We start from the raw sequence: 13,340 nt of genomic DNA, 5'->3' as shown, positions 1-13,340 counted from the left end.
GGCAGCAGGCCTTGGGGAATGCTGATCAGAGGCTGGTCTGCCATCACTGGCAGGGTCCTAAGCCATGAGACGTCTCAGTCAAAGCAGCCAGTGTATGTGTACTTGCAGTGCAGACATAAAAGAGGCCCCAGACCTTTCTGGTGTAATCTTTTCATCAGAAATAAATGCAGCAAAAAAAAAAAAAAAAAAGAAATGCTTAGAACTTTTTTCCAAAAAGAGCTACCACAAAATCACATTGAATATAGTTTTTCAAATAGCTCTTTATCCTAAGGAAATTAAGGTGAGAAAGATAGGCTCATTGTCATGAAAATAAAATGAGAACTTCCGGTTATTCTTATATTTTTATTGTCCTGTTTTAAACTTCAGAAAGGAAAGGGGAAAAAAAAGACTACTTTAACCACATAAGAAAAATAAGTCTATCTTTTGTTTATGAGCACGCACCCAGAGGATGGTGACATTTGAATAGTTGCTCGATTTGAATAGCACAACATTTCTTCACGTGTAACTTATTAAAGCAGCTCCAGCTTCCCTGATGTGTGGCACCTTTTCTTAGCGCCAGCCAGAAGAGTTGGTGGATTTCTTTCCCTACGTCAGGACTTCCCTTGTAGTTGGGGCTATGATATATTTTTTTCTCCCTCTAATACTGTGAGGTGACATGGTTTTTTTTTCTTGCAAAGAGGTTTGAGCCCTAGCATGCTTCTTTAAGACCTGAGAATATTCTTACCATGATACAATAAAAGGTTTTCTGTCATACCTTCAGAAGAGGACACAGAGATGAAATTAAAAGCCATAACTGCAATCCTCTGAGAAAACTAGTATAGATAGATGGTCAACTTTTAGACTGCACTGCTTCTTGTATCTTGCTCCAGGGGCCTGTCCAAGCCAGGACAATGCCATATGTCACCTACCTGTAACCCAACCTCTGACTTGAATTCCTAAGGGTCCGACCTTAGTGACACTACAAGATCCTTTGAACTGGTCGTGACCCAGAGCCAAGCCAGACCACCCAGATATATCACTTTCCCCATGCCAGCCTTCAGAAATGGACAGGGACTAGCTATTGGTGGCAGTTCTGTGTCCTATTAAAGTTCTACTTTAGGCTACAATTGTGTGAATACATGGCCTTTCTCCCATCAGGAACCTTGGAAATTGTTAACTGGCAGTTAGACAAGAAGCTTCCTGAGAGATCAGAACTCTTAAGAGTTATTATCTCACATCATGCTCATCTGCTTGTGTGGTCAATCAAGTGCAATTGTTGTTTCCTGGGAAAATGCCATTATGTTAATTAACTTGTTGGTTGATATAATAGGAATAGTCTGTCCTCAGCAAAATAAGTCTTACTGTTCCTATTATTTTCAAGTCCTTTTGGGAGCTTATTTATTCAAGAAAACATTAAAGAATGCCTCTGGGTCTGTTTTAGGAGGTGATGCAGGATTACCGGGATGAAATCAAGGATTTCTTTGCAGTTGACAAACAGCTAGCATCAGAACTCGAGTACGACATGAAGAAGTACAACGAACAGCTAGCCCAGGAGCAAGAGCTGGCGAAACAAGCCGATGCAAACAGGGAAGCAGAAGGTGCCATGCAGGTAGATGAGCAGCCACCTTAAGCCTGACCCTTCTCTTCAATCTGCTCTCTGCTATACATATAAGCAGGAGTTGGTCTGAGACCTTCAAAATTGCTGCTTGTGTTCGCTGTGTTCGTTATGTATGACGGGCAGGGAGCTGGGTCATAGAGGCTTCCCTTCCTTCAAGGCTGTGTCACTCAAACTTGTCTAGAAAGTCATAATAATAGTTGGGGAAAATGTGTGACTGCCCGGAAAGCAAGCTGGCAGCGGGGTTTTCTGATCTTTGATTATAGTGATAATCAAAGGTAACTAGATCTCCCTGGGCTGCTTAGTTTGTTTGCGGTCCTTCTTCCAGCATGCCCCTCTTGAGAACATACTGTCACTGGGGGGTGTTTCTAGGTGAGCTGCTGCTCACTTCCAGACACAGTGTGCTTACTTGCTTGAGAAATCCATAGATCTGCCTCCTTAAAAAATGATGAGGGCAAACTAACTTTCTCCTATTTTTCTTTAATACCACAACATCTCTGTGTGGCAGTCTGCTAACAGTATTGTTTCTGAAGAGAAAGTTCTGTTTGCCCTGGGGTGACATGGTTTTAAAATAGACGACTACGGACTTGCTCATAGCATGTAAAGATTTTTTTTTTAAGTGTTAGAAGGTAAATACCCTTTATCTTCTCTGACAGGTCGCTCCGAGTTTAGAAATAATGTCAGCTCCTGCTGGCCAAGAAAATGCCACTGTACCCCATTCTGTGAGCCAGCCCTCAACACCCAGGTCAAGTGCTGGCCAAGCACCGCCTTTGCCTCTTTCACTTGAAACTGGGCCGTTGAAGAGATTAATGCCCAAAGCCAGGTATGGAGCCCACAGAATCAGTCACGGGCTGACTCCCTATCACTGTATTCTCAGAGGCATCTTCGTCATTTCCCACTAGGTGTTTTTAGTATGAGTGATGCCGTTATGTTTTCACTGATACCTCACTCAGGGCTATTCTTTTTCAGATTTGAAACAAGTGTGGATGAGGATACATTTGAAAGAAAATGGGTAGTGACTTCAGGTTTCTCACCCTTGCTTTCTGCATGTCTGTGGCATGTTCTCCTTCACAGGTCCATGTCCCTGAGTACCATTGCAATCCTGAATTCTGTCAAGAAAGCTGTAGAGTCGAATAGCAAATGTCAGAATCGGAGCATAGGAGTGCTGCCTTTCACTTTAAACCCCGAAAATCTGGACAAAACACACAACCATGGTGAGTCTTAAGGCACCTCTAAAAGGATGATAGAACTACTTGGTTCTCTATCTCAGACATAGTGAGTTTACAGACTGAAACAGAACAAGCCTCCTTCCCATTCCTTTAAATGGTTTCTATTTTATTATTTTTAAAATAAATAACTTTATTGGGGGCTTAGGGTAATAGGTAATAAAACAATGCATATTTATGATAAAATATTTGGAAAAGACTGAGAAATAGAAAACTCACCCAGAGCAGTGAGGTGTTTATTCTTCTCCTCACACATGTGTGCTTGGTTTTATTTATAAAATTGTGATCTCAGTGTGCATCCTGTTTTATTACCTGCTTTCCTATACATACTTCTAATAATATATAGTGAAAAGTTTTCCACGAACCTTTCTTTCAAAACTTTTCTCCCGCTGGCAGCATTGTATCTTATGGAAGTACCATCACTTATTTATTATAATCCTATTTTTGTTTTTCAATTTTTTGAAATAACATCACAATAAACATCCTTGTACATATAGCCTTATATGTGTATAATCGTTTGGATTAATTTTTGGCATTCAGAGGCCATGAATATGTTTAAAAGTTTTGATAGTGTCAAACTGCCCTCTGTCACTCACTCCACATTATACTCCTGCCAATGGCACACAAGTGTCCATTTTCCTACTTAGAAATACTAGTTTTATAATTTCCCATTCTCTTTGCTGAGCTTTATAGACCAGAAATGGTTATGGTTTTACTATTTCTTTGAATCTTAGTGAGAATGGACATTGTTTCTCATGTTTATCCTTTTTTTGTATCTTTCTGAATTACCTCTTTATAAGAACACTTTATCTGGGATATTAACTTTATCATATCATACTTTTTCTCATTTGGTTGTTTTGCCCTTTGATATTGTTTTGGGATTTTGGGACAGATAAAACCTTCCCATTTTATCCTAGCATCTTCATGCAGCTTGGAGCAAGAGTCCAGTGGAGCTATTGACCATGTAGCCAAACGAGCAATCAGCACTCCTGAGAGTAAGTAGCTAATGTGAGAGCTGGCTTCTTCTCACTCTCTCCTGTGGTCGCTGTGTGTCTAGTAGAGGTGCAGTAAAACTTCCTGTTGCAAAAGCTTTCCTTTCCTGGATACAGGCTCTCCCGGTGCTCAGCAGGATCATAGTGCATTGTGGCAGGCAGACTGAATGTTTTCGAATAATTATAACTCGACGGAGCACAGGCTGAAGGTCCAGCACTCTTCCAGGTGCTTTCACATGTGTTAACTCAGTCTACACTGCCCACAACCCTGTAAGGTATCCTCATTTGACGGACGGTGAAGCTGAGGCACAGTTCCCTTAAGTAACTGCTCTAGGCAATGCCATTCTTGGCATTCTGGAGCTGATGCTTCGCCACTCCTGCCTAACTCCCCGGGTTTACTCGATTCACTCAGCCAGCCCGGCTTTATAGCTGTCAGGTGTCAGCACTAGCAGGCACCTGTATGTCACTGACTTCAGCTCCAGAGCAAACTGAGACTTGAGATTCAGTGGCATATCAAGGATTCCACTGCCAGCTCAGCTGAGAGCCTGTCTTCTCACTCCTATTGGGCAGTTTATTCTTTTGTCCAAAATTTATAGTGTAGTTTGCATGTGTCTCTGCTTTCTTCCCGCCTGGTCTCTCTCCACCTTCCTTCTTACTCTATACCCCAGCCATGGGCAGTCCTCTCCAAGTGCCTGCACAAGCTCCACTTTTCTCTGACATAGGGTTTTCACGTGACATGCCCTCATCTAGAATATACCCTTCCTAGTTACTGCTTCTTCACCCTCTAAAAGAAGCCCATCCTGACTCTTCCGACTAGATTAGGTGCCCCTCCCTGACACTCAGACCTTATTAACAATACTCGCCACACTTCTAAATAATTCATTGTCTGCCCTCGATGTTCGTGTATCAGCTGTTTTACTCCTCACGGTATCACCAGGCCAATCACAATGCCGTGAGTATGATAGGTATGAACAAGTTTATTGAATGGCGGAGCGGGACTTGAACTCAGGTTTTCTGATTCCAGTTCCTGTGTTCCTTCTACAGCCTTGTTTTTCTCACTGTGCTAATCTTGGGCATTATTATAAGATGAGAATAGTGTCAAGATGTTCTTTGTGATAATGGAGCAACAAAGTATCAAGCCATTCATTTAGTCATGCAGTCAATCAATGCAAATTTATTGGGTACCTACTGTGTTCTAGCTACTTGCTTGGTGAGGCTGTGATCTCTTAGAATATTACCAGATTATAAATAATTTCATCCAAGTTTACCTTTTAAGGGAGATTAATGGCTGAACACAACTCCTCCCCTACCGCTCCTCAGATGACAACTGAATCATGACAGCTTTTGTCATTAAAAGCAGTGTGTAATTTTGGGTTCCTATATACAATTGAACAGGTGTAATATTATATATGTAAAAAAATTCAACCTCTTTTACACAGAAAAGTTTTCTATATGTTCTTTGTTCCTGGCTCAGGGGCACCGAGTGCTTCTATTTTGGCAGTTAGGTACCATATGCTGCAGAAAAAGGGAGAATGTGTTTCGTTTTAGCTTTGCCTATCCCCACGAAGCCCTGATTTGTCTTCGGTTGGTTTCCTGGCAGCATGTATTCCTCAGCAGTGAAAGCTGACATGCTGCATTAATGCTGCTTGAATGTGAATGTGTGGAGCCATCTTTACACTGCAAATAAGACTCTCAGGTGACCCCAGATCAATGGAGTACTTTTTTGTATCTCTAGGCTCTTGAATGTAAAATTCCTGCGGCTCTCTTCTTATTCTGAACCAGAAAGAAAGGCTTAATGAAGGATCTCTTGTTAGCTCTCCTCCCTGGGAGAATTACTAGATAATTTTAAAAACTCTTCTATTTTCTCTGTGGTTTATAAATACAAATTCTATTGACAACTCTTAGGTGGTGTGACTGTCAGGAGGTGGTCTCGGCTCTACGAAACCAATTGAAAAATGCTACCTAGCTCCACTATTCTGGCACAGCAGTGGTACTCAGCGTTAGCAAAGTGATTTTGCTTAATGGAAATGAATAATTTTCAGAGCTAGATTTTAACAAAATCTGTGGGGGTTTTAGCAAGTCCCTCTTATTGCTATAACTCGGGCAGCAAAGCTGCTTCTGCCATTAATTCTAATCGCCTATGAAGTATACGGGAGATCTAACAGCTACTGCATCGGTGCTTTTGTGAAGGCTAGAGACTTATTTCTTGGATGTGCACAGGCTTCCAAACAGGAAAAGGAATGTGTATGGAAGGAGTGGGGATTTCATCTCTAATACAGGGAGACCTCCCAGGAACAGAAATAAGAAAAACTGAGTTATTCGAATGGCAGTGATGAATACAGTTCTGTCATTTTTAACATAGCTTGAGTAGCTCAGGCACATAACACTGCGGATGCACTGATAGACTTTAAAACAAACTAGAAAGATCTAATCGGTACTCCTAAGAAGGTTACAGTGTAGGAGAGAAAGGTAAGAACGGTACGGCTTACTTCACAAGTGGTCTTACAGAAGGGGCATGGCAGACTTTGCCATGACTGTCAGCAACCAGCTATTAAGCCTGTGCTCTGTTCTGACAAGTGTGATAACAGCTCATGCAAAATGGTACAGGACATAAAATAGGAGCAAGTCACTGGGAGAGGTGTCACCACCCAGGTCTCAAAGGAGTGGTTATGTTGTAGTTGGCTCAGGGAGAAGGAACTGCCTGTGTAGATCTAGGTGTGACAGACCAGGGCCTGCTCAGAGAACAGTGATAATTGGACACTGGTGGCCCGCAGCTTGTGGATGAAGGCGGGTTTGTGAAGGTGGCATGGGGCCGGCTCGCACAGAGGCTTTGTTGCCCAGCTCAGACAGAGGCTGGAGTCTTGACCCTTCTCTAAATGCTGAGCCATCAGGATATTTGAGCAGGGCAGTCACCTTACCAGATCTTTAAACAAATTTTCCTCTAAGTGACATAGGGGAAAATAGCTAATAAATTATAATAGTTAGCACTTAACTTTGTACCAAGTATTATGTTAAGGACTTAACATAAATGATTTCATTTAATCCTGACAACTCCCCGGAGGTCGGTATACTTGTATCCCATTTTAGAGGTAAAGAAACTTGAGGGTCTTAGAGTAGTTTCTACAATTAGTAAGAGGCCCAGAATTCAAACCCAGAGTCTGATTCAGAGTCTGATTCCTACACTCTGCTCTCCTGCCTGCCAAGGGTGAACTGGAAGGGGAGGCCCTAAGTGGGAGACCACTGTGATAGATCAAGGGTGAGATGAGCAAAGACTTTAGAGAATGCAGATATAGTAGGAAGATGGCAGTGATGGGACTGAGTGATCAGATGTGCAGAAGGAGCTAATGATGCCTGGCATTTCCAGCTTGGATAGAGCACTGACGTGGGTGGGAATATAGAAGGAACATGTTGAGGAGCGGAGGGAATGAGTTGGTGAAGCATCTTCAGGGAATTCAGGTGAAGTGCAGTAGCAAATGGAGGACTGAGGAGGAAGGTCTGAGCTGGAGGTGGGGATCCCTGGCATACAGGCAGCAACTGAAGACATGGAGTGAGCAAGAAGCCAGACAGTGAGCAGTGGGTGCTCAGGGGCCAGCAAAGCAGTCTAAGACAGGGAGTGGCAGAGAAAGGAACCCAGGAGACCATGGACATGAAGAAGGAGGACTGTGTCTTCAACACTGTCATCCTATAAAAAGGTAACAGAAATTGAAGCCTGACTGAAAGAAAGGGCTGCTGGATTTGACAGTTGCTCTGGTACTGATGTAAGAGACTGAATGAAACCATAGCAGAAATTCGGTAACTGACCTTGCTCAAGTGACTTTGATGTTTGTCTCTTCCTGGCTTTTCATTAACTGTGCTGTTTCCCTCTTTACTCAGAGACCATCAACGATGTCACTTTTGAAGCAGGAGTCAGCTACATAGGCACACCACGGACTCCTTTTGCAGTCAAAGGCAAGTCCCTTCCCGTCAGATAATGTTAGCTGCTCTGGAGTTCTGGGAAACCTGAATTTGTTTATGTTTGACTCCCTTTCAGAGAAAATGGAAGCCCAGAGTCAAGGAAATGACATTTTATGTTTATCATTACCTGATAAACCGTAAGTTTACAAAGAGTTCCTTTTGAGGTGTTTTTTGGTCAGTTTTTTCTTAGTTCCATAATGATTGCATCTTTTCTTTCCCTAGGCCTCCACAGCCTCAGCAGTGGAATGTGAAGTCTCCAGCCAGAAATAAAGACAACCCAACCCCCAGTAGGAGGTCGCTCCGAAAGGCCCCTCTGAAAACAGCCAACTAAAAGAGCGCACTGCATTCTGGAGCATTGCATTCCAGAGTGTTGGAGAAGGCAGGAGTGCAGGAGGACACTCTTCTGCATGTAAATGGCAGACATATTGCTCCCCTCATTCCCAGGGATGCTCCCATTACGTAATACCAGAGCTTGTCCCGGGATCCCAGCACTAACTGTTCACCTGTGTACCTGGCGAGCTTCTAAATTTCTCTTTATGGAATATGTGGTATAAAATTGTAAAACAGGGAAATGCTTTAGCTATTTAATATTATAACTTTACTCCACTGAAAGTATCAAGTCCATTCTCATAAGCTATATTCTGGTCCTGAAGGAACACAATCCATCAGCTTGCTTTTCTATAAATCCAGCCTCCATTGGCTGATTTGAATTCCTTAGAGTAGATAGTTTCCCATATCTAATGATAAGATTTCGATTGTAATATTTTTTCTATTCTTATTTATGAATTGCAGATTTTTAAAAAAGTGTACAGCTTTCTAAAATGGACTAATAAAGGTTAAGCGTGAGTTCAGCCTTCGAGCAGTCGACAGGATTTTTCTGTTTTCAGAACAGGGCTTTTATTGGTAGTCATTTTAATTTACATAAAGTGCGTAAGAATAATAAAACCAAATCTTCCTTTGAGGAAGAAGCCTTTTAGGAAAAAAATGACTCAGTTTGTCTTAAATAAAGGTTCAGTTCATCTGCCCCCCTGCCTTTGTCACCAGACAGAAGCTGTCCACCTCCTAACAGACCATCCCTCTTAGTATATAAATATAGTCCTGCTTATGAAAAAAACTGCTTCAAGTCTTTTACCCCAAGTGGCACTAAAACTGATTTGTATTGATCATCTGCTAAGGACTGTTCCCACAAGGGGAATAACTTTATAGTCTCTTCTGTTGATGTATACGTTTTGTCCAAAAATGACCAGAAGGAAATTCAGTTGGTTCATTTTTTAATCCCAGTACTACAAAAGCAAAAGTGTAGGGTTGCTATGTCAGTGTGTTTTTAAGATAAACATGGTAGTTGGATTTGAAGAGTGGAATGTCATTGTGATTCACACCCCACAGCTTTCCCATATGTGAACTGTGACATGTGTGGACACGTCATTGGGAGAGGGCTGCTCTTGAGTAAACACACTTATCACCAACTAGATGGTGGTGGCAGTCTCTGTTTAAACCTGGGACCATACTATTTTTAAAGTGTACTTGCCTAACAAACTGCTAGGAAGAACAGGTAAACCCAACATGAAAGCAAATAAGAAATAAATAATGAGGCGAAGTAGATTTTTTTTAAAGCTTTTATAAATGAGGTTTAACAAATATCAACTTAGGGGTGTGTTAGTACAAGTCTGTAACATCTATGTACAGCAACAGCCACACCAAAGGCCACAACAGCCCTGTATAAGCCTTGAGTCGTTAGTCACATTCATATCTGAAAAACACATGAATGTTCCTTTTCTGTCTACATTCTTACAGTATTAGACAACTACTTCCCAGACTCTACATTTCACTTCTCTCTTCTCTGTCAGACCCTGTTCATATGGCACTAGAGTGGGAGGTTTTAGGGCGCAAGAAGGGAGGCAAGAAGGCTACTCTGTCACTGTGACAACCAAGATGGAAGCTGGTGTTGATCCCCAACAATTAGAGAAGGGAGATGCTATCCCTTCCTACCAAGAGGAGGTGAAGATGAAAGGAATCTTAACTCTAAGCATTCAAGACAAATGCAAAAGAAGATAGGTACCATTAAGCAATTATGAAGAACTGCCAACTGCCTCTGTCATGTAGCCCATGGCAAAGTAGCTCATCTAACTTTAAAAAAAAAAAAAAAAGTCAACTTGTCTCAAGTATTTAATTAAAAAAAAAATACCCTCAAAGTATAAAAAATTAAGACACTGAAAGTTTAATCCCAAGATGACCATATCCTTCTACATAAAAACCTTCCTCTAAGCACACCATGGAATTGAAGGCATTCCTCTGAGCAGCTCTTCGCTTCAAACCGCTTCACATCGTGAGTTAACAGAGCAATGTATCTGAGGCTAAGGTCATCTGCTCTTGAAGAACAAAGGTTTCTGGATAATGTTTCTAAAGTCCCCCACAAAGTGAGCAGTGTCTTAGGTGGATGAAAATTTTAGAATCGAAATTGGAAATCTGCCTTTGATTCAGGCATTCTTTCCTTACCGTCAGGCTTCTGCCCTGCCTGCACTACATGACAGTCTTCAAAAGGCTGGCCTAGCTGCCACCACATACGGTTCACTGTGAAGTGAGACAGAACCTGCAGTGTCTCGGTGCTTTCTTAATGGCAAAGAGGAATAGTGGAATTCATTTTCTTTTAAAAATATTATAGTTAACAGATCTTATTTCAAAACTGCCTTTGGCCCCAGACAGTCTTATGAACTACATAAGTAAAATGAACTTAAAAACCAAACGGAGTAGCTGCTTTGTTTCATGAGCCATCCATAACCAAAAAGAGCTGTGTCCCAGGAATGCCATATGGAGGAGACCCATCTTTCCTGAAGTGTTCACCTTAGAACTGTCCTAGCTTAAGCCAAGTGCCTGTGGCACATGAACAGCATATTAAAGCTCATCAGCACACAAAGCCACAGTCAGAGCATTAAAGATGGAAGGGGACATGCCGGCTAGCCTTAGGAGTCAGTAGCCAATACCCATTCACAGGGCATGTGACTCTACCCCGGGAGTTGACTAACACAGTTTGCACATGTATGTCTAAGAGCTTCTGGGTGGTCGGTCAGTCTTTGGGCATAGGTAGTTTTAGTAATCTAAGGAAGAGGTAGTTCAAGGCTAACCTAAGAGCTTGTTTCTTTCTGAGAGATGCAAACAGATTTTGACATTACCCAACTGGAATTTTTAAAGATTTCCTAAGCAACAATGGTCTGGTGTACAAACAGCATAAGTTCTCTTGTGAAAACTGCTAAAGCATGTGGAAAAAGGAATGTTCCAATAAGCCTCCTTGACAGGATTCCTTGGGTTAAGATACTCTTAATTACTGACATTTTCCAATTTAACACGAGGAACTTGGAACCCTTACCTTAAGTTGAACTTTTTAAAAAATATGTTATTTAACATTGTATGACAACATATTTACAGTTTAAATAGAAATTTTCAATAATCAAAATACATCTTTAGCAAAAATTTAGAATGTAAAATTTTATAAAATAAACACTCATAGAAAAGCAGAACATTATTTTAGTACCATTTCAGATTTAGCCTAAATAGAAGTTTTCCTTAAATACCGAAATGCTCCATGGACAAGCGGGGTTCCCTACAGGTAAGAAGGCCCCTTCTTTCAACAAGCAATTTACCTTTGTGGATTTTGGCTGTTACTATAAAATGCTGATCCAAAAAGATTCTCCGAGATGGACACTACAACACTGATCGACAAAGCCTTTAAGAAGAAATGGTGCAGCGTTGTCTGTGGGCCACTGTGACACAAGGCCATTGCATAAAAAGCCTCTTTTCTGGATTCATTGATTCAAACTCTGCAGTTGCAGGGTTTCAAGCTGGGAGTCACACTGCCAACCCCTACACTACTAGTGTGACACAGCTACCATGTTACCTTTCACGTGGGGCTCACCCTGGCTGATGACAGCGAGTGGCAAATACACTCCCAGGCCCGCAGTGCCCAGCCTAGCAGAGTCTGTGGGCAAGAGCTTTAAAATCACCCTAACACTCAGGAAGGAGTCAGGCCAGAGACTGGGAATCAGCTTCAGTGAACTCATTCAATTTCTTTTCCTTGTGATGACTGTGCCCATCTTGAGGAAAATTCTTTTATTCATGTGGCTTGTTAAAAAGTAAGAAGTAGCGGTCAACTTTGGCCAAAACAAAAAGCTTTTGCACAAGTGTCTAGCTCTGTCCAAGTGCACTTCGCTCCAGGATGCTCTCGATAGAAGTTTCTAGTAGAGGTATTGCATGTGCTCTCAGCCACACCATCAAATTTCAGATCACAAATGATGACTTATGTCTGAAGTTGCCCTGCAAGACCAACACAAAGTTAGAACACGCTCATCCTCTACCAATCAATGGGGCCTAGTAGGACAGTGGGAAAGGAAAAATGGTGGTCAAATCGAACGTACCATTTCCCTGAAGAAGAAAGTGACAAAACATCAGATAATCATTCTTAAGTAACATCAAGAGCTTGCAACTATAAATGCCATCAGCATGTACACATGTTGTTGTGAAAGGCTAAAGAGCTCAGGGTCTGGAATACGATTTGGAAATCTTTTTTCCTATGGGATCCACTTGGTTTCCAAGAAGGAATGTCATTTCCCCTGCTGGAAACACTGATTTCTACGTTACCTAAATGACGTTTGCTCAGTTCCCTCACTCCATACCTCCTCATTTGTCCTGATATAGTTAACTCCATCTGGCTTCCCTGGATTCTTATAACTGTGAAAAAGAAGAGAGTAGCTCAGTGACTACTGTTTATATCATATTAATGCCAACTTGAACTTTCTTTCTTTTCTCCAACTAAGACAGGCTCACCTTTCCCCATTCTGTTTACTACTGATGAAGTAACCACGTCTGTATGCACAGCAGATGCCCACTGTTATCAGGGCCAGCACAGCTAGGACAACCAGAACGCCTCCAATAATTCCACCGATGTTCAGGTCATCTGGATTAAAGTAGTTGGAGGGAAGAGATGATACACACTAGCCATTCTTACAAAAGACCCTGACCCTGCTGTGCCCCCTCCCTGCCTCTATCCTTCTCCTTCCCCCTCTGCCCCTCATGCCTCCCCCGGCCAGAAGAACAAAGTCTTCTAGAACACACAGGACACCGTAACCCCTGATCTCACTTGTAAAAATTACTAAGAACTCTACAGTTCGAATGCTGTTATACTTAATACTGTATTAAAAGGGGGTTGGCATTATAGAAAAGGCTTAAAAATCCTCTGGCTAAATCCCTGAGAATATTATTAATGGCAGAAATGAATACTATAAGACAGAATTAGAAGCCAGGAGTCCCAAGGCAGAAAAAAAATCCTACTATTCAGGGCTTCCCTTTGCTGTGGATTATTTGGGGGAAGAGGGCTAGTTTCAAGCAGTAAGAAATATAAGATGAGAACATGACCTTTCACTCTACTGGCTGCCTGGCCTCATATCTACAAGCTTTCTTAGTAGAAACCCCTTGACTCCCTTTTCTCATTTCTGTATACTGGGCAAAGGTATGCAGTCACCTTCAGTGTGAGGGCACTTGGACTGTTTATGACAAACAAAAACACAGTGGAAAATATGCAGG

At 41.8% G+C, this 13,340-nt stretch overlaps 2 protein-coding genes across 3 annotated transcripts in view; one reads left to right on the top strand and one right to left on the bottom strand.

The window, feature by feature from the left end:
• NCAPD3 (non-SMC condensin II complex subunit D3) overlaps positions 1–8,619 on the top strand; it is a 53,684-nt gene extending 45,065 nt beyond the window's left edge. For both annotated transcript variants that reach the window (XM_011376235.2, XM_011376236.2), the window contains 7 exons: positions 1,421–1,588; positions 2,251–2,417; positions 2,669–2,808; positions 3,738–3,815; positions 7,686–7,760; positions 7,843–7,903; positions 7,989–8,619. In XM_011376235.2, coding sequence (XP_011374537.1) covers positions 1,421–1,588; positions 2,251–2,417; positions 2,669–2,808; positions 3,738–3,815; positions 7,686–7,760; positions 7,843–7,903; positions 7,989–8,097 — 798 coding nt within the window. In that variant the 3' untranslated portion in view covers positions 8,098–8,619. The remainder of the gene's footprint in view (positions 1–1,420; positions 1,589–2,250; positions 2,418–2,668; positions 2,809–3,737; positions 3,816–7,685; positions 7,761–7,842; positions 7,904–7,988) is intronic.
• A 745-nt stretch (positions 8,620–9,364) lies between these two features.
• Positions 9,365–13,340, bottom strand: part of JAM3 (junctional adhesion molecule 3) — a 64,622-nt gene continuing 60,646 nt past the window's right edge. Inside the window, 3 exon segments of the mRNA XM_011376233.2 lie at positions 9,365–12,074; positions 12,434–12,488; positions 12,585–12,714. Coding sequence (XP_011374535.1) covers positions 12,039–12,074; positions 12,434–12,488; positions 12,585–12,714 — 221 coding nt within the window. The 3' untranslated portion in view covers positions 9,365–12,038.

This window comes from Pteropus vampyrus, unplaced genomic scaffold, assembly GCF_000151845.1.
Source record: "Pteropus vampyrus isolate Shadow unplaced genomic scaffold, Pvam_2.0 Scaffold288, whole genome shotgun sequence".
Lineage (NCBI taxonomy): Eukaryota > Metazoa > Chordata > Mammalia > Chiroptera > Pteropodidae > Pteropus > Pteropus vampyrus.
Note: the sequence above shows the minus strand (reverse complement) of the source record. Positions and strands in the feature narration are given on the sequence as shown.